This window comes from Rhinolophus ferrumequinum, chromosome 9 (genome assembly GCF_004115265.2).
Source record: "Rhinolophus ferrumequinum isolate MPI-CBG mRhiFer1 chromosome 9, mRhiFer1_v1.p, whole genome shotgun sequence".
Taxonomy (NCBI): domain Eukaryota; kingdom Metazoa; phylum Chordata; class Mammalia; order Chiroptera; family Rhinolophidae; genus Rhinolophus; species Rhinolophus ferrumequinum.
In genome coordinates this window covers 47458772-47478888 of record NC_046292.1, presented here as the reverse complement: position 1 = coordinate 47478888, position 20117 = coordinate 47458772, and the positions used below count along the sequence as shown (strand labels likewise).

Below are 20117 nucleotides of genomic sequence, written 5' to 3'. Positions count from 1 at the left end.
ACAACCCGAGGAGGGCTGCTGCCTTCTGGAGGAGCTTTGCGATTCATTTCGAGCTCACCTTGGGCAGCAAGAGGAGACATATGCTGATGGCTGCGGCGGTGAATCTGGTGGCGGTAGGCATATACGGCCAGGACCAGAACCATGATGCATCCCATGATGCCTCCAGCCACGGGACCAACAGGGGCACTTTTAATCATGTTCAGTGTGATCACCTCGTCACCTTCATGAAAAGAAACACACGGACATGCCTTGTACAGAGTTCCCAACTGTGGTAGGAGGTGGGGATGGGGTGGAGATGGGAAGGAAGGGAGCGGGAAGGGGTTTGGTGGTGTCAAGAACAGCTGCTTTAAGCTCTGAGTTCCTCAGAGAAGATCCGCCAGAACGTGGGGGCATGGCTTCATTGAATCCTGATTCTCAAATGAAATGCTGGTTGCTCAGCAGAGCAAGAACACAGTTAGCAAGCTCTGGTAAGAGAAATGAGTAACTGATGAAAATCACGTAAATACGTGGTGTCTGGTGCTGAGAGCTGAACTCCCTGGGGTGTGGGAAAGTAGGAAAACGAGTTACCTTGTAGAGAGGTGAGGGCAATGTGCACCTCTCTGGGGGTCATGTGACTGATTTCACTGATATAAATGGCACTAGGTTCAATTAATATGTGCTAAAAAGATCACATTTCAAAGCTTATGGGTTCCCTTTAAAACACCATTTGCACTTTTTTTTTTTAACTTTTATTTATTTTATTTATTTATTTATTTATTTATTTTCTTTTTGGTGATACTTTTTTTAAGTGTGTTTTTCCAGGACCCATCAGCTCCAAGTCAAGTAGTTGTTTCAATCCAGTTGTAGAGGGCGCAGCTCACAGTGGCCCATGCGGGGATCGAACCGGCAACCCTGGTGTTACAAGCATCGCGCTCCAACCAACTGAGCTAACCGGCTGCCCCATGTGCACTTTTAGACAGAAAACTGTTGGTGGACATAGAAAGTGGCTTCTTCGGGCAGGTCACATCCACTATGTCCCATTCTGGTTCAGTAGTAATATGGGAGCTCAGAACCCTTCCTTACGTAACAACTTTTCTTCTACAGACAGGCTAACTAACGTGGGGAGACATTAAAAATCAAGGTTATTAACTAAAGATTTAAATATTTGCTTCACCTGCCAGCTAAGCGTTAGAAATTTGTGCTAAGTCTGGAAAAACACCGAGAAAATCTCACTGAGGGACGCGGGTACTATTTTTGAGGTCTTCAGGCCTGATCCCAGAGGCATTCTTTGCTACAGTGTTCGTGTCCCCCACCCTAAGCCACTCCAGCTGCACTGGGTAGCTCTGGCTTCTGATGACCCAAGGCCCTAAATAATGATTTGTAGCCACAAGATTTCGGCCTTTGCAAAAGTTGTGAGGGGAGGTTGTAGCAGGAAATGGATGTGCAGTGACTACTCTGCCCATCACCGGCTGTGTGCTTCTGACAGCTGGGATTTCCATTCAGACAAACTCTAGAGTTCAGCCAGGTAGAACTTAGGCCTGATAGTTCTCAGGACAAGCTTTATGGGAATGAATTCCAGGCTTGCAAAATTTGGCAGGACAGATAGCTGTTCACCCTGCATGGAATATCTAGCCAGCTTTGAAGGTAATTATCTGCATTGGTTTTGTAACTAAAAACTACTGGCAAAAGAATCAGGGAAGGAGAGGAGGGGATCATTTAAAAAGATTTTTGCCCTAGTATATAGGCAGGAAAATATGTATTAAAGAGTCAAACTATTATGGGTTCCCGACAAACATACCTATTGCTCCCATGTCATCAACGTAGGGACTTTTGGCTCCCACAATCCCCCCAAAGCATTCTTTCTGGGGTGCACAGTAGGATTTGTCCAGGTGAGTCTTTCCATCGCTGTCCACCATGCACCATTCACAATCCAGCACACCAAAACAGTCCCTGCCAGAAAGACAATGCTGAGTGTTCTAGAAAGCAGTGTTGGGCAGGGCAGAGCACGTGGGCTTGGGCATCAGTCAGCTCTCAAGAGTTCCATTACTTCCTAGAGCCGTAACTCCTTGAGCGTTTAGTTTCCTTTCCTTATAAAATGAGAATAGCAATAGTCTGCCAGGGGATAGCTGCTTTATGTCCCTCAACAACTTGGAAATGAGAGAAATAAAACCCTCTGTGACTCAAACCATGAAACCCACATATCATGGATGAGTGCAGCATTATTCAAAATCATTGTAAAAGACCAAATGGCCCCACGCTTTGTTAGACTTAGGCCTACCATCCCCTATGTGTATGGTCATTAAAAAAAAAAAAAAAAAAAAAAAAAAAAAAGTAAGAACGAGAAAAATGGTCAGATAATTTTGGGAAGTACTAGATAAATTACACAGATTTTCTTACTGTCAATTTCTTAGAACTTTTAATATGTTAAGTGCACTATCACTCTCCAAGAGAATATATACAGTGTTTCTCAAACTTAACTGACTTCAGGTTCCTGTCTAACGTCTCAGTTTATTGGATGCCCTACCATTCCTTTGCCAAAATATACACCGAAAAGTAGAACTGACTGCCCCTTCTACTCACTGTTTAATCAAATGGCGACCTGCAGCTACAATCAACAAATCACCCTGCTCCCACCCCTTTAGGTTACCACAATGTCTAGTCCCAAACACCCAAGGGAGGAGGGGGATGGAGCAGGGGACATGTAGTTTTCAGTTCTAAAAACTACCATGATGCAAGGGTATGTGCTTTCTGAGAAAAAACTGATAAGCTACAATGTGTGTGATACATAGAGCCTTGATTGCTGGGTTCTGGTTCTAAAGCCCACGAGTACTTGCCCCTGGCCCTTCTTTCTTCATGCCATGTCCCCTCATGCATTTATTTTCACATTTTATTTCAAGAATAACTTTCCCACCTACAGACAAGGCTTCCAATATATGGTACAAATGCTAAGTAACTACTACAAGTGAACACAGGACAACCTTAAACCTGGTCGATAAAAGGCTTATGGAAATCAGTTTCGGATCTGGAAAAGACACTAGTTTTTAAAACACCAAGAATGGGACTGCTAAACATCAGCTGGAAAATATCAATGACATCGCTTGCTGCTCACTATTCTTTACTAAGTTCTGCTCCCAAAGCCATTATGTTGACGTAACGTAAGCACTGGGCACTGCTTACCCACTTTCCATCCTCTGACTGCACCTGCTGTTGACACACTGGTGAAGAGCATCTTGCAGACCAGGGTCAATTGCTGTGTATGTCACCGGCTCCTGATGGACCTCGCAGCTTGGGTTTCTATTCAGGAGCAAGGTGGAGGTTAGGACCACGTACGTGCCAAGCTCACCATTCCCCTGGCCCCTACACATCTGGATTTGAATCCTGGCTTTGCTACTTAGCGATATAAAACCTTGGGCCAATCACTGAACTACTCAGCGCTTCAATTTGTTCACCTTTATGTGTAATAGAAATAATATAAAAAATTAGGAAATCATAAATATTCAACAAAACAGGAATCCATACATACAATCAAAAGTGGATGTTTTCTCCCCTGACTCACCATTCTAAATGTTACTTTTCAGAGGTAACCACTGTTAACAGTTTAATGAGGGTCCTTTTAGACATTTTTTTCTATGCCTAAACAAACATAAACAGTTGACCCTTGCACAACCTGGGTTTGAACTGTGCAGGCTGACTTTTCAATAAATACCTGTTCTGTTTTCATTCTGAAGCTGGGGGTCCACAGATGCAGATAGCTGACTGTATGCATTGATCTATCCCATTTTATATAGGGGACTTGAGCATCGGTGGATTTTAGTATCTGCAGGGGATCCTGGAACCAATCCCCTTCAGACACCAAGCGACAATTAAGTTTTGGGGGAGTCAAAGTTATATGCAGATTTTCTACTGCATGGGGGGTTGGCACCCTTAACCCCTGCTTTGTTTAAGGGTCAGTTGTACTAGTATGTGTACATACAACATGCTTTAACCTAGAGAAGGGACTTACCACAATTTAATTAATATATTGGTCTTAAAAATTTGTCACTAATATAAATAATGCTATGGTATGTGTGAGCATGTGTGTGTGAAAGGTACCTTCACATGTGTGTATGAAAGGTATCACAGGGTTAATTTGAAAACTAAATGACTTAATGTGCATAAAGTATCTGATTCATGGTAAGCACTCAGTTAATGCTTGTAACAGTCTCATATTTTTTGTATGCAGCACACACACTATTAATACTTTCATAGTATTTAAATTTAAACCAGAAAGTGGACTTCATTTTAAGGTACTGCAGAACTTGAAATCTGGCTCACTAAACAGTTACATCAGTAGAATGAATCATCCTCTTATGTCCCAACCCAAAACAAATCTACAAACAAGACTCCCAGTATATAAGTATAGTAGGTATATACTATTAGATATAATATTATTATATTAATTATATATAATTATAAATATATATAATTTATATTATGAATATATATATATATAATTTGTATTATATATATATAATTTATATTATAAATATATGTCATTTATATTTACCGGTTCTCTGCATTTGTGAGGTTGCCAGTACACTCATTGACCTCTAGAGGGCACTCACAGGGACATTCACATTCGTTTTGTTCCATTCTGAAAAGCAAAAAGAAGGTTACTATGCAGAGGGTCAATAACAAACTATATATTGTACACGTACCGGGGGAAGCAAAATAAAGAAAAGCCGAGCTAGAAAAGTGACAATTAAAAAGTAATCAAGACCAAAAGTTTAAAAATACAATTGGACTCAATCCATTGCTCTTTGGACAAGGATGCGACAAACAACACAGCTCTAAATGCTTCTGTAACCAGGACTTTCCTTTTCTCCAGGATATACCCAGCACTTTGTTTATTTTGCAGATGCCGCTTCAGAATGACTGGCATCAGTTAAAATATTCAACAGCCCCTGGTTGAATAGAAAATATGACCCCATGCATTTTTACCGGTGACAGTTGAGACAGAGCCGGTCCACCATGCTGCAAGCACAGAAGGCAAGAGAGTCACATGTTTCATTGACAATGCCGACAAACGCATTGGTGCCCGGGATCCTCGCAAGTCTGTATTTAGAACAGTGGCTGCCATGCACAAGGTTCGTCAAATCCCCCTGGAGACAATCGAAATGTCAAAAGGGACAGACAATAATGCGAAGACTCAGACCTACTGTGGTGCAAACAACCTTTCAGCCAGTTGCTCAAAATAGCTTTTTACAATAAAACTTTATTTCTGATTACAAAAGTAGTACATAGTCACTGCTAAAGAATTGGAAGGCAAAAATATTCATAATCCCATCAGTCACAGATAATGCTCATTTAACAGTTGTGTATATATTATTTATTCCCTTACCTATGCTTATACAGATAAAATTTGCATAGCTGATTTTATAATCTGTTCTTTCCTCTTCAACACATAATAATATAACATCAAATGAAAATAAATGCAAGAAGCAATGAAAGACACATTTCAGGTAAGGAATAACTTGGAATTTATTCAAAGGCAAACCCAAACAACCAGAAAACATGCATTCCCCCTCCTTGGATAACAAAACCTCTCTTCTTCTAGAATAAAATTATTTAAAAACCAAAGACTCTTTAAGAGGCCAGTCTCCTGCTTCCAGAATATTTAAACAATCCAATTAAAGCAAGCTTCCTTTTCTTCATTCTATAACAAGGAAATGTGATAGCCACTTTCTTGAATTGCCAAATTTGTCACCCTATAAGGAAACCAAAGATTCAAAAGCGGCATTGTAACATTGAGTATGGTCATTTTTATGCACGTGTGACATATGTATGTAGTAGGTCCATTATTTAATCCCCACTTGTTTCCATGTTATCCCCTATATGTGCAGCCTAACTTTGAGAATTATGGCACTGAAAGGGTTCTTAGAGGTCTAGACAAGTTTTCTACTGTCTGGAAGATGCCTGCCTTTACAGTATAAGCAAAACATAGGTGTAGTAGCCTATTAGCTCCAATACTCTGGAAAGCTCCAATTCCATTTTGGAATACTCAGGCCATTAAAAAATTATTCTAATTTATATTCCACTAAAGCTTGCATTTCTGAAAAATTTCTACCTGAATACCCTGGCTTCGTCTTCTGAAGACTCAGGAAATTGTACCAATGATAGAAGATACATAGAGTAAATAAGATGCACAGAAGATACACAGAGTAAGTAATATGACAACCTTATCTGGCAGCCTCCCTCTGATTACACTCAAGTGTGTCAATGTCCTCTTTAAAGAGAGCGCTCCTCAGAATGATATGGGGTCTGAAGAGAGTAATAACGACTGCCTTTGCTTTGAATACACTATCCTATTAATGTATTCATTTTTAAAATTCTTTGATTCCCCTAGACAATTGTTTTTGCAACTGCTTTTTTTTTGAGACTAAGTTTAATTTAACCTAATACATCTTTAAAATTAATTTTTAATTATACATCGAGTGATATAAATACCCATTCTAAATAAAAAGCTTACTTCTTTTTAATAACTTTTTGACTGTTGGTTCTGACATTACCTCTTTTAGTTCTCTCCCAGCTAGGATTATTTACAAATTAATAAGAAAAACCTGAAGATCTTTGACCATATCCAGGTAAGCGTACAGTACCTCAAATCATAGAGTATTCTAAGCTTAAGAGAAAGAAAGTACTTTCGAATGATCTACATGAGAATTCCCTTCTAACAGGGTGGATGACCAAGAACTGACCTAAGCTGGCTTTAGGAATTTCAGGAGAGTGAGAGAACTCTAGAAGACAGGAAGAGAGGAACACATGGTGCCATATATATTTATACAAGAGTGTGAGAATGGACTTCTGCAGACATTTCAAAGGGCTTTGATTGGGTGAGTCTTTAAGCAAACAAAACCAAAACAAAACACCAAGTGTGAGACCTTAAAACATTCACTTCTCTGCTCTGGGCTTTCTAGTCCACAACTGTCATACTGGAGAGTTGGGCTAAGGTCCTGCCCTTTTATCATTCTACGGCAATCACACAGCCAGGAGTCGTCTTCAGATATTAACTATTATTCCACTGGGCAAAAGAATATGCGAGGATTAGGGAATCAACTTACCACAAGGCTAGTGTTGAATTTATAAAACCTCTGGACTGTTCTGTCACTGAAGCTGTTGCACAGGTTTTTCTTCACAAAGTTGGGGTGGTTCAGGATATCATTTGCTACCAGAGGCTCCTAACAAGGCCAAGCGGAACAAAAGACACACGCCATGGAATTAATGGGCTGTAGGCTGCTGGAGAACTGAGCTGTGAGCTTTGCAGCCATACCTTGTGGGTGATGTGTTGCTGTTCCACCGGTGCGTGTCCTTTGGGGTCAATGAGGGTTGGATGTGCCACCAGATAGCCCCTGTCCTCCATTATGAAGCACCTGTACCAAAACAAGTGACACCCCACCGTCATATGGGCCATTTTCCTACGTTTTCGGAGAACATTTGTCGTGCTAGCCCTAAAACAAATCGCCTTTACCTCAGGTTCTCAAAAAACATCCATGGGCAACATAAAGGACTGCTGACAGGTGGAAAGAGACATTATTCTGGAGGTAGTAGCTCACTTTGCATACAGCTTAAGGTGAGAGATTTATACCTGCCTCTGAGGTCATCTGCATAGTTCACAGAGAATGTGACACCCAGTCCAAGTAAGATGGACTCGAAGGTCTTTGGCCAGGTATGTAAGTGGGAAGTTTATTCATTTTTCTGAGGAGGGAGATTCTGAAAGAAGTGGCCTTGAGTATAAAGGCACCAACTATAAGTATGCCATAAAATTTCTTCTTTCAATGATAAACATACATAAAATATGACATTCAGGGAACATACAAAAATATATTTGATGGAAACACTAAGTGAAGCCAGAACTGTTCTAATCAAGACTATTTTCTGTTCTATTTTACTCTACGTTCGTCATAACAATTTGCTTTGAATCCTGCATCCCCCACTAAGGGCCAATGTGAAATGTAGCAGTGGTATGAAGCACGGGCCATGAGACTGAAATAAGAAAGCTATTTTTAAAAGTGGCCTGCATTAAACCAAGGGAATGCCCTTGCTTTGATCAGGCATGCTTTTTTGAAATTCAGGTGGCAAAGACTCAGTTCCATGAGCCTCTTTCTGGGGAAATGTAAAAGGAGCAGTCTACGTGTCTGGAAAAAATCTCACAAAGACTTTGGTATAATAACTAAGTTAACATACAAAGTACTACCCTGGAGAACCCTCTGGTCTTTCTAGCACCCAAGATACGGGAAACCTCTAATTACTGACTTCTAAAGAAATAAGAGCTTGGAGAATTCTGTGCCACAGTTATTCTCCTTGTTATGAGCCAAGTTTGTTTGCATAAATGACATACATCTTAGAAAAAGAAGAACAAAAACCTTCTTCACAGAACACCCAGGCCATGGACTCAAATTCTGGTGCTGTAGAGATACCTGACATCAGTTTCTTTGTATTTTGCAGCTAGAAAGGAAATGGTGTCCCTGAAGGCTTACCTTATTTTGTTGCCGCCATCTTGGTTACAAACTGGTAATAAGTCCATCAGAACTTTGTGGAAGTATCTAAGTGTGAAGTCAATGCCCATCACAGCCACAGTGTGCCCAGAAGACAGCTGTGTACTTCACGTGAAAAAGATCAAAGAGAACAAGAAGCATGTTTATTTAAAAGTAAAATCTATGTTCAATCATAGGACATTGTATGGTATCCGAAATACAAGCCTACTGTTCCTCCACACTGTCCACCCCTATAAAGACAATTAACTAAATGACTGATTTAGCATAACACGGAGATTTGAGAGAAAAAAATGTAACCTAAAGGTAGAACTTTCTAAATAAGACCAGCCCAAAACATGGGCAGCTGTGGACTATGGTTAGTCCTGACTATACATGTTCAGACAATGGTTGGACTATTCTTTGGCAAGAGTATGGGAGTGGGAGGGAACAGGCATTTGGAGGAGGTTGGATACAGGGCTACCTACTGTGGTTCCTTCTAACAAAAAACCTTTAGACAAGGAACCTGAGTGACTCCCTTAATTATTTCCTTCATTTTATAGATAGGGAAATTGCGATCTCCTAAGGATTAACTGACTAGAGCAAGGTCACAAAAAACTTAGTAAAAACAATGTCTAGTTTTCTTGCTATAACACGAAGGTTGGCTTTACCCAAAACACATCTCATATTCTAGAATAAGACTCTTGGTTCACAGGCCAGTTCTTTCATAGTTCTAAAGTGCTACTCTCAAACAGAGGAGCACCCAGGAAGGCAAATTTGGAGTGTATCACATGGTTCTAACCTTTTAGCTCTGGAATCAAGCACATTTGTGGTCAAATCCTGGCCCTGTTGGTTTCTACCTATGTGGCTCCTGGGTGCTACTTAACTTTTCTAAGCCTCAGTTTTTTCATCTGAAAATGGGATAAATAGTATCTACTTCATAAGGCTGTTAATGGGATAAAATGAGATGGTGTGCTTAGCAAGCTGCCAAACATATCAAAAACACCCAATAAGGTGTTTTAGGAAAAGTTACTCTAAGGAAAACTAAATAGGCTTAAAGCTCTGTCCTAGACAGAGTGAGCTCAGTATTTGTTCAGAGAAATTGCTAGCTACATCAGAAGCATGGCACTCTCGGTTGGAACCTAGGTTCTCTTTTTAATCTAGTATGTTCACGGGCAGTTGGAAGGGCTTGAGTTACTTGAGCAATGAACTCCTGTACTTTTGTGGTCAGGAATTTTCAGGGTCTACCCAACATGAGACATTCCAAGAGTTCATCACCATCTATGCAGTGGATCTCTTTATAAAGAAAATACCAAAAGAAAAATGGCGCTGGGATTGACAAAAACTTTAAAAATAGTAATTGGAAAGCTCAGAAGGAACTTCCCAAAGTAAAATCCTCTTTTGAGAAGTCAGAAATTAGACGTGAAATTAGCTTTGCCATGTAGACAACTGCTCCCTTCTGGTTCCTGTCAACATTGACACTTGTATCTCCTCAAATCCCATCTCCACCCCCGTCCGAAAAAACAGACAAACAGACCACTAGAAAAAGGGACCACAACCCATAATGAAATTTCCATCAGAGCTTTGCTGTCAAAACTGGCATGGGATGGGGGAGGAACTGGTGGGATTTCCTTTGAGAGGCTACTGCCTCCGTAAGAGCCCCTATTGTTACTGAAGGCACTTCAATTCCACCATGGGAGAAATCCAAGACTCTGCTACCTTCCATGGAATTGGTGTTTTGTAGCAAACAAGGTTTTGGTGAAGTATCAGTCAAAAGAAGTTTAAACATCTCTAGGTTGTCCAGGAAAGAGTGATGAGTCTAAACAATAGCCCTCATTATGATAATAATAATAATGGCTTCCATTTACTGAATATTCACAATTTATAGGCACTCTGGTAGGCATTTCAGTACATCATTTTATTTATTTCTCACAGAAACCTTATGAGCATTATTATCCTGTCTAGAAAACCGAAGCTCTGGGAAGATTAAATATGTGGCCAAAGTCACACAGTGAAGAACTAGTGGAAGCAGGAATTTAAACTCAGTCTCTTCAACTCCAAAGCATGTAGTGCTGGTTAACCATTGGGTTACACTGCCTCCTTAAATCTGCACGGCACTCACGAGTTTCTAAGCCATTTTACACGATCGAATTTAATGCCCTGCAAAGACTCAGGAAAGGAATTCTAGTGCCCATTTTATAAATGAAAAATTAGGTTTAAAATGATGAAAAGACTTAAATAAGATCGAGCACCTTTTGTTTATGACATAGAGTCCAGTATGCAAACCTGGCTCTTTTACAAAACTACAGCTGCCTCAGTGAAAAATACAACTCAGGTTTTTTGGGACAAGTTAATTTTGTTTCTAAACTTCCCCTGTTTGACTTCCATCTGCTCCAACATGATCAACCCGCTGAACTAAAAGCATGCACATTGCCCAGGTATGTCTAGCATTCATATTTTTACCTGCAGTTCAATAATGTACACTGTTACCATAGCAACTCAGAAAGATTAACATAGAAAAATCAAACCCAGGCTACATTTCTAAGTGCAATAGACTATACTGCTTGCAGCACTTTTCTGAGGTTTTCACTGTCAGAGAGTCCTTGGGTCAGTCCTTTAATCCTGACTGTACTTCATCACCTCTACCAGCATTATCTTTCTCTAAAGAATGCACACCTAGATTCTTAGGCCACTAATAATGCTTATGGAAGAATCACAGCACCGTTACTAAGAGTAACTAACTGATAAGTGAGCTCTGAGTCAGAAAAGCCTCTCTCCTCCCAGGGCTATCAGCCAAACTACTGAAAACCAAGGGTAAAGGAGGATGCCTTGTAAGTGGAACATTAGCTTAAATTCTCTCTTCTGACCAATTAAAATGCCAGACATTTAAAGCATGAATAGCATGATAATAATATAACTGCCATTTATATTTGGGATTCAACATTGTCAAGTATGGTGCTAAGCATCTCTCAGTCTCCTTATCATATTCGACAAGGGAATTATTATTTCTGTTGTACATATGAGGCTCATGGAACATAATAAAAATAAAAGTATTTAACATTTATGGAGCCCATACCATGTATTATTTCACGTAATCCTTAAATAATCATTTGAGATAGAACCTAATATCCCTTTCATAGGTGAGGAAACCAAGGCAAAAAGGAACTTGTTTATAGTCACACAAACAGTGAATGGCAAATCTACTTTTTTAGAGTGGAATCCCATCTTAGGAGGGAGTTACATTCTCAAGTTGGCACACGAGGCCAAAAATCACTAGTAATTATTTGAAAAAACTGCCTTTGCAGAGCCCATCTACCAATATAACCATGAAAGCTACAGTTGCTTTGGTTGAAAACCAGAAGTGGTGGTTGACTTGCATTCTAAACTGTGCTGACTGAGAAATATTTGGCTTTAAATAATAAAGGCATGCTCAGCTAAGGAAAATGTTGAAATGATCAAGCCCTTGGGCCCATATATTGATCAAGGCAAGAGCAGGTACTTATTCCTGGAATACACTCTCATTGAGTGGACAGAATCCAGGATTTAAACGGCCATTTAACTCTTGTTAAACTCAAATAACTAAATTTGTGTAGGTTAAACACATTATAAAAACTAACCAGATAAGGATATTGAACCGAGATTTCCCTAACTTGAAAGCCCATCATATTTCCATCAAGCTTCATTTTGCAGTCGAAATGAATATTTATAAACAAAATGAAAATTTTTCCACCCATCCAAATTCCAACACAAACATGTGTATATACATCCGTATGCGAGCATAAAAATCTGCACCTCTCTGTGGCAGCCCCCCCCCCAACAAAAAGAATACAATATAGAAGGGACAGCTAATGGCTCTTGATAATCAGTGGTCATGTGGGAAAAGCCTGATGGAATACCAACGACTACGGATCATAGAACACAAGGACTGTCGTTTTCAACCTGCCTCTCAACTATATCTTTACATTTAAAAAAAAAATTTATTGGGGAATATTGGGGAACAGTGTGTTTTTCCAGGACCCATCAGCTCCAAGTCTCATTGTTTTTTTTTTTTTTTCAATCTAGTTGTGGAGTTGTTTTCAATCTAGTTGTGGAGCGCGCAGCTCACGGACCCATGTGGGAATCGAACCGGTGACCTGGGTGTTATGAGCACTGTGCTCTAACCACTGAGCCAACTGCCAGTCCCCAACAATACCTGTAAGAGCCCATTCCAGCCCATTCATTGTCATCAAAGACCAAGGTGACTACTGTCCCCTCAAAGAAACCACCTTTGTTTACTTTTTCTCAACTGATTAGACATGTAGGAGGGACGACAAGTCTTGCCATTCAGACAACAGTAGGGGTATGCCTGACAGACAGTCTATAATGAAAACCATTGAAAAAATCTCTTCTAAATGAGCGTTTACTTGTTTATATGTGAAATACTATATTATGGGAGCCAGCTGACAAAGCCAAGCAGATACAATACTCTGCAAAGGCCGGGCCCTGCTTTGCATGGAGACACAGGTCACGATCGAAATTCCACACAGTATTGCTTTTCAATTCTTGTTCTCAATGAACCTGTGTTAGAAGAATCCTACTGAACGTCAATCATTTAATATATAATGAGTACCAGTGAAAAGCATAAAGTTAAGCAAGAAAATCTGTTTCTCATAAATTTTAAGGCATCATTACAGGTACCAGTCAAAATAGGGTTTTTCTTGGTTGCTAGGGAAAAACAGCTATTTGTATAATGAAGGGATTAAACGTGTTCAACGTGGTAGACTTGCCTTTGTACCCAACATTTCACTGACATTTGTAGCTTAAATACTGAAATTTCAAAAGCAGGAAATATAAAGCACTCCAAATATATTTACAGTGATACTGACATTTTATACCAGTCCTGGAAAATCAAATTTCCAAAATTTTTACTAGAAAATTTTTATTTTTCAAGAGGCAGTGCAAGGACAAAGTAAAAACAACGCACTCTCCTATATGATTCAAGAGAGTTAGACCCAAATTCAAGAGGTAATAATTTTGATGTCTCGATACTTTTTTCTTTCACTAAAAATGCTCCTTTCCTTTGGAAAACACTCTCTAGTAATGATAATTGTTAGGCTCCTACTGTTATTTCTTTGGTTTGAGACTGGCATTTCTACCAACTGCTCTACTGAATCTAACAGCTTTCTGTTTCTTCAGAAACATCATCATGGCTGCCAAGAACAGGGCTAAGAGCTTTTCATCAACTCAACCATGATAACCTTGTAAAGTAGTATTACCCGCATTTTACAGATGCCAGAAGGAAGCCCAGGGAATCCAAGATGACACAGCTAGAGAAGATATTCAACCCCCAGCTTGCCTCACTTCAAAGCTCATGCTTTTGCCATTAATCTTTACTGTCTATTATTCTATTCAAATTTTCAAAATACTCTTGCTGTGTTCAAAACAAAATGAATGAAATTAATTAAATGTTACCTGGATGAATGAATTGTATGACTGATGGTCACCACATAGCCAGCTCCTCCGACGTCTAAGTAAGGGCCAGTCAAAGAAATCAAACCCGGATTAGCTACTGCATGGAGATACCTAATGGAGACCAAAGACAGTCATGTTCTTTTAGGGTATGAACAACAACTCTGTAAATGTCAAAGAAAAGTGAGCTCGCAACTATAAAAAAATATTTGCTATAAATTGGGCCTATGTTACATTAAAATTCAAAAGGATCCCTGTCTCTCATGTCTGACTGTAGCATCAACACAAGAAGTCAAGAATATCTAAAATTCTCTTTTTAAAAAGATACTGAACTCAGTATATACCTGAGTTTCTAATAAGATTTATAGTATAGATGTTGTAGAGGCTAAAATAGAAGAAATGAATGAATGAAGTAGAAACAAATCCAATCTGGCAAATAAAAATGCCCCCTGGATTGGTGAGGGTAGAAGAAGAGGCAGTAAAAATAATAGCCAACTCATTAGTGACTTAGTTACCAAGTAGCACAAGACTAGAAGCACTGGTTCTATGTCCAAGTCACACCCCCTAGTATACCACCTGACCAGAGTTTGTTATTAAAAATCAGAGTAAAAAGAAAGCCCAGAAATAAAAAAAGATTTTGAACGTATACGCATTTATTTTTCATAGGTCATACACGAGCTGTAATTTGATGCCACAATCCTGAGCGGTGACATTAAGTATAGCCCCTGTAGACACATTGCACACAAGGTAGGAGTCAAGCAAACCATTAGGGATTGAAATGGCCGAGCATAAAGCCTTTCAGTCTCAAAATTTCAATGAATAGATAAAAGCACTGTACACAGAGGAAACCCACAAAGCTGTTGTTAGTACATTTAAAAAAAACTGTTCACAAACATGTTTCCACTGTCATTGAAAGTATCTTCTTTAATGTGACTGCCTGAAGTTGTTTTATTATATGTACTGATCATGTCTCTCCAGGATTTGGGGGGAACCGTTGATAATGGAAGCCCCGAAAACTTACCATTGTCTCCTAGTGGGATCAAATGCTTTGTCCATGAGGGAACCAGGATAAATTCTGAGGACGCCATTGGGTGTTGCTATGTAACGACGGACAATGTAACTGTTCAGGCTGCTCATTTCCATTTGTGTCATCCATTCATCTGTGACGTGGCTGGTAGCCATCACTTCATTTCTGACAGAGAACTGGGAAACAAAGGAAGACATAGCAGGGATCCTTTAAGACTCACATGAAAAGAGAGTGGACTGCTGGCAGGGCTTCCCAAAGCTCTCTTGCAGAGAAGCCAAGCCCAATTACTTCTTAAAAAATCTTTCCACAGCAGATGGATACAGCCAAACTTGATGAAAACAAAAGCTTCCTGAAATACAGTCAGTGTCTGTGTGAACGTGTGATTTATTCAATTGTTCCTCCTAGTTAGGCTTTCTATGTGTGTAGAGGAAAGACCCCACAGTGAAGCATCACACACATACACACACGCAGCTAACTGTCTTCTCCTTAAACTTCATCATATTTATCTCAAAAGAAAATAGGGGCACTGTACTTCTTTCCCCTGGGAAAAATGGGGCAGGGTAAGTTTCCCTGGTCTCTAAGCCATACCCCCCACTTAGAAAATCCCTAAGTGCATCCACAGCCTGAAAGAGATTCTTCATGAGCCTCACAGAGCTTCTTAATCCATCAGACAGGTCATCACTGACCGGCCTCCCCTGGGCCACATACTCTGCCTTTCAGGCTCTCCAGCTGAGAGGCACAGATCCAGAGCTGGGCTTCCCACTTCAAAGGTTCACTGCCAGGAGCCCCTTCCAGGCCTCTGGAGGGGTACACCAGAAATGCGGCCCCATGCCAGCACTCACTTTGAGTCCTGGGTTAGCAATGAGGCGGGTATTGTCGCTGAGATAGGCTGTGTAGTGTTCCACCATGCGCTTTGTCTCAGGCTGGCTGAGGTGTTCGTAGGGGGAGGAAAAGCTGCCAGCAGACAGCATGACGGTTGGACTTTCTGAAAGAGAAGCAAACAAAGCAGGTCTGAGAACACTGAGACTTCCTCTCAGGCCCAAACAAAAGCATCCCTAAGGCTCTGCCAATGTGTCAGTTACGGTGGTTTAAAGTCTTCCGTAAGCAAAGCAAGCAACTCGACACTGAGCTACAAAGGAGAAAAGCCACATTCTCTCCCTTCAGGGAGCTTACAATCATGAGGGAACCAGAGGAGAACACGTACACACATATACGAATGCCTGAAATGGCAAATGCTCAAAATACCTTAGACCTACACGTAGTTATATTTATTAGGATCAAGAAGGCAGTATATGACATGGAGCCAGACTGGGGTGAATCTGGGTTCCTGGCTGTGTGATGTTCGGCAAGTTGTAATATATGTAATATCTAGATCATCTGCAAAGTGGAGGAAATAACTGCACCAACCTTATAGAGTTATGGTGAGAATTATATCTGCTAATATATGTAAAGCGAATGAGTTAATAAATGTAAAGCACGTAGAACAGTGCTTGGCACATGGCAAGTGCTCTAAGTGTTAACTATTATTGTTCATATTAGATTATCTAGGAAGAAGGGAAAATGGAACACTGGAGTCAATGCAAAAATCAAATTTAAAAAAATTATTCTCACAGACAGGGACAGTCAAACTGGGAATAAACAAAAGCTTGTGGAAATACCGTACTTACTTCTACATAATTGTTGGTCCTATCTGACAGGAAAATCCCAGTTCTCTGTTTAAGACAGAGATCCTCCCAGGGAATTACACAATGAAACATGAACACTGCATCTTTGGCTCTCAAATGTTCTACTGTGCAATCATATTTTTTAAAAGCTTGAGAAAGCACCATCACACGTCCTATCTCATTTAAATGTGTGGGTCATTTTTCTCTTCCTTTTGTAGTTCTCCCCCGTGGGGGTCTTAGTTCCTTGTGGCCTAGCTATGTGTTGGACATGGTACTTAAAAACAAATTTGTAGGCAGTGTTACAGCCTAACAGGATAGGACTACCTTCCTCCAGAGAAGCGTGTTGTTTGATTGTGCCAGATGCCACAGCCCCAGAGGAGGCAGGATGGTCAGGTGGAAACAGTTCTCAATAACCGGCCAAAGTGCTGCACTGGGGGACTTTGGTATTCAACTAGTCCATGACTAGCTAATGCTTGAGGTACCTTAGACAACTCAGATGGCAGGAGTCTTACTTAAGTCAAGGGGTGATTTATTTCTATTCACCCTTACCTTTTAGATGTAGTCTGTTAGGACCTCTGCTACAAGCATGTATGTGTATGGGTGGTTAAAGCGAGTGGTTTCGTTAGTCTCTACCTTTTGGGGACCTTGGATTTGATTTTCTGCCGCTCTCCCCAGCCCCAAGAAGCTGGCTAAAGAGCAGCTTAATTTCACAGTTATTTCTCCTGGATTGGTAAGTATGTGCATTGCAAAAGCGGCTTTCTGTGTTGGCTTTCTTCTCTAGGTTCTTATATTCTTCTAGACGTTGACTCAGTACCTAATTATCATGTTAGTTCTTTGATGATTTTCAAGAAGACATTTTCTAAAAAGTTTCCATCCAAGATTTTCAGTTATCCTCAGTAGGATGGGTCAGAATTACCTAGTCTGTCATTATCAGATGATATTGCTTTTCGGAATGCTTGGTCTCATTTATTTCTCATGATGTCATCAGGGGGTAACCTGGGAGATTATCATTATATTCATACCAAGGAGAAGAAAACCAGAGGTTTAAAAGATTAAGTTGCCTAGCAGTGTGCTGTGGATTCGTGTGCCTGTGCAAGGGTGTGCCAGAGAAAGAGGATTATCCCTGAACCCAAAGGGCTTAGGACAGAGTTGGAGGGACAAGGGGGAGGGAGGGACCGGGAGAAAGGAAAGGGGAGGGGGATGGGGAGGGTAGGGGGAGACGGAGAACAAGAATATAAGTATAACACAATAAGAAAGTCAAAAGGCAACACATAGTATTTCAGGGTCAAAAGAGTAGGGCCAGAGGTAAGCGGAGGAGGGACACCTTGGGGACTAGGTCTTTCCTGTAGTGACAGAGACTGGGCATTTTAGAAAAGGCTACTGCAGTAAGATGAACTGAGGGACACAAAGAACCAAGCCCGGAAGACGATCCAAGGTTTTCTGTCTAGGAGGTAGATCATGTGTTTGTATACATACATCTATGCTTAACTGCAATGGGTGATAATACTCTAAAAAATTCCTCTTTGCCTCCTCGTGTACCAAGAAAGACAACATCCCTCCTTCAGCTCTCGCTATATAACACCCGGCCTCAAAATCCCTATTATCAATGAAATTAGATGGAAATCACTTCTTCACCTTTCCCTTTTTATTATATTTTAATTATCCTGCTTCACTTTCATTACCACCTGATACTGAACTGCCCTTGATGACCCCTTCACGTTGTCCTGGGAGGGGCTTTACTTCCAAGGTATAGTGGAAAGAGTGCCCAGTGACAATCAGACACTGACCTAAGAGTGACATAGGATCAGTCCATTAGGCCTATGCAAAGTAGTGGAGTTGACAGACTCTACATTTTCTGAGCATCTCTTTTAGGCAGCAGCACTGTGCAACTGAAATACAATGCATTCCCCAAACGTAATATAAAATTTAATACATAATGTAATAAAATATATAATAAAATGTAATATTCCTAGCAGCCACATTTAGAAAAGTAAAAACAAACAGGTTAAGTTAATTTTATCAGTGTATTTTATGGACTTTAATATATCCCAAACACTATCACTTTAACATGTAATCCACATAAAAAATTAAGTATTTTACACTTACAGTGACTCTCAACTTGGACTAGCCACATTGCAAGTGCTCAGTAGCCACATGCGGTTAGTGGCTACCATATTGGACAGTGTAGCTATGTGGGAGTATCCAAAGGAAATAAAAATCTAGGCTTGAGCTTTTTTTCATCTAGAAGAAAAGTGCTGCACTTCACTGTCTCAAATTTCAAAACAGTGACCTCATACTCACCAGCAGTAGTGTTTAGCTTGCTCCTCTAGCACTTAAAAGAAATCATGCACATCTTAACTTTCCAGTAAGCATTGCTTAAAAATGTGAATTAAAGGGTGTACATACTCTTTTGTAAAAAAACAGAGGACAAAACCTCCAAAACCTAAATTAAAACAAACAAACAAATGTAAACTCCAGCCTTTTTTCATTGACCTCTCTGGTCTTCTCCAAGCTGTCTACACTGCTGGAACCTGTCTTAGAAGAGACTACTCCAGTCCACTTGGCTGATCTCATATCCAGACAGAAACCATATTGGATGAGGAACCCAAACTCAAGTGTTCCCATTTGGAAGCACTTGGAAGTCTGGTGACTTCTATCCTTGATCTCTTCCTCCCTGTGTCTCCTCTATTCGGTTTGCCAGCTATCTAATGATTCTTAGTTATTCACTTGTTTCAACCCTAAGTATTCTCAACAGTGAAAAAGAGAACACGTGTTTTACAATACTGTGAGTAAACTGTGGTGTGTCAACAACATACACGGCAAATGCCTAGTATGGGCCTGGTACGCGGCAACATGCAATACAAGAGGTGGCATCGTGGCATGGGAGGGGCATGAATCACCTCTCAGCCTTGCTGCTGCTGTGTTACCTTGGGACATCATGTATTTCCAATACACCCAACTGTCCTTGTCTATAATAGGTCACCTCAGATGATGAATGTAAAATACCTGGTACGTAACAAATGCAAATTCCCTTTTACTTCCTTTGAATTATGTACCTACTTCCTAAACTCTTTTGAAGATGGAACCTACGATAGATACAGATATGCTATATCGGTATGTAGGTATGCTACAGGGATGGTACCCTGGGACCCCTTTTCCTACTTCTCCACCTTATCCCCATATCTGTTTGACTCTAATAGCCCATACCTGCAACTCTCTGATGGACTGTCTTTGGACTATGAAAACCTCTTTGCCTAACACTAGCAGAAAGCTGCAAGTGACTAAGGAATATGAAAGTCCAGCACCTTTGTGGAGTCTGGGCAAAGTCTGCGGTGTAATTTACATTATAGGATTAAGCTAAGGCTGGAGAGCTTCACCCACAATTAAACTCTTGCTGCCTTTCTCCTCCTTCCCGATCCTGTTTACCTGACTTCCTTACTGGTTTCTTGTGAGAGCCCATTCTGAATAAATCATCAACACACAAATCCT

The 20117-nt window shown here is 40.3% G+C and overlaps 1 protein-coding gene across 2 annotated transcripts in view; it reads right to left on the bottom strand.

Moving 5' to 3' along the window:
• CACHD1 (cache domain containing 1) overlaps positions 1-20117 on the bottom strand; it is a 208539-nt gene that overhangs the window by 11397 nt on the left and 177025 nt on the right. For both annotated transcript variants that reach the window (XM_033115363.1, XM_033115364.1), the window contains exons 14-24: positions 15807-15949; positions 14959-15140; positions 13941-14051; positions 8496-8618; positions 7289-7388; positions 7080-7196; positions 4960-5120; positions 4526-4612; positions 3157-3273; positions 1778-1929; positions 59-220 (exon numbers count right to left, since the gene is read on the bottom strand). In XM_033115363.1, coding sequence (XP_032971254.1) covers positions 59-220; positions 1778-1929; positions 3157-3273; positions 4526-4612; positions 4960-5120; positions 7080-7196; positions 7289-7388; positions 8496-8618; positions 13941-14051; positions 14959-15140; positions 15807-15949 — 1455 coding nt within the window. The remainder of the gene's footprint in view (positions 1-58; positions 221-1777; positions 1930-3156; positions 3274-4525; positions 4613-4959; positions 5121-7079; positions 7197-7288; positions 7389-8495; positions 8619-13940; positions 14052-14958; positions 15141-15806; positions 15950-20117) is intronic.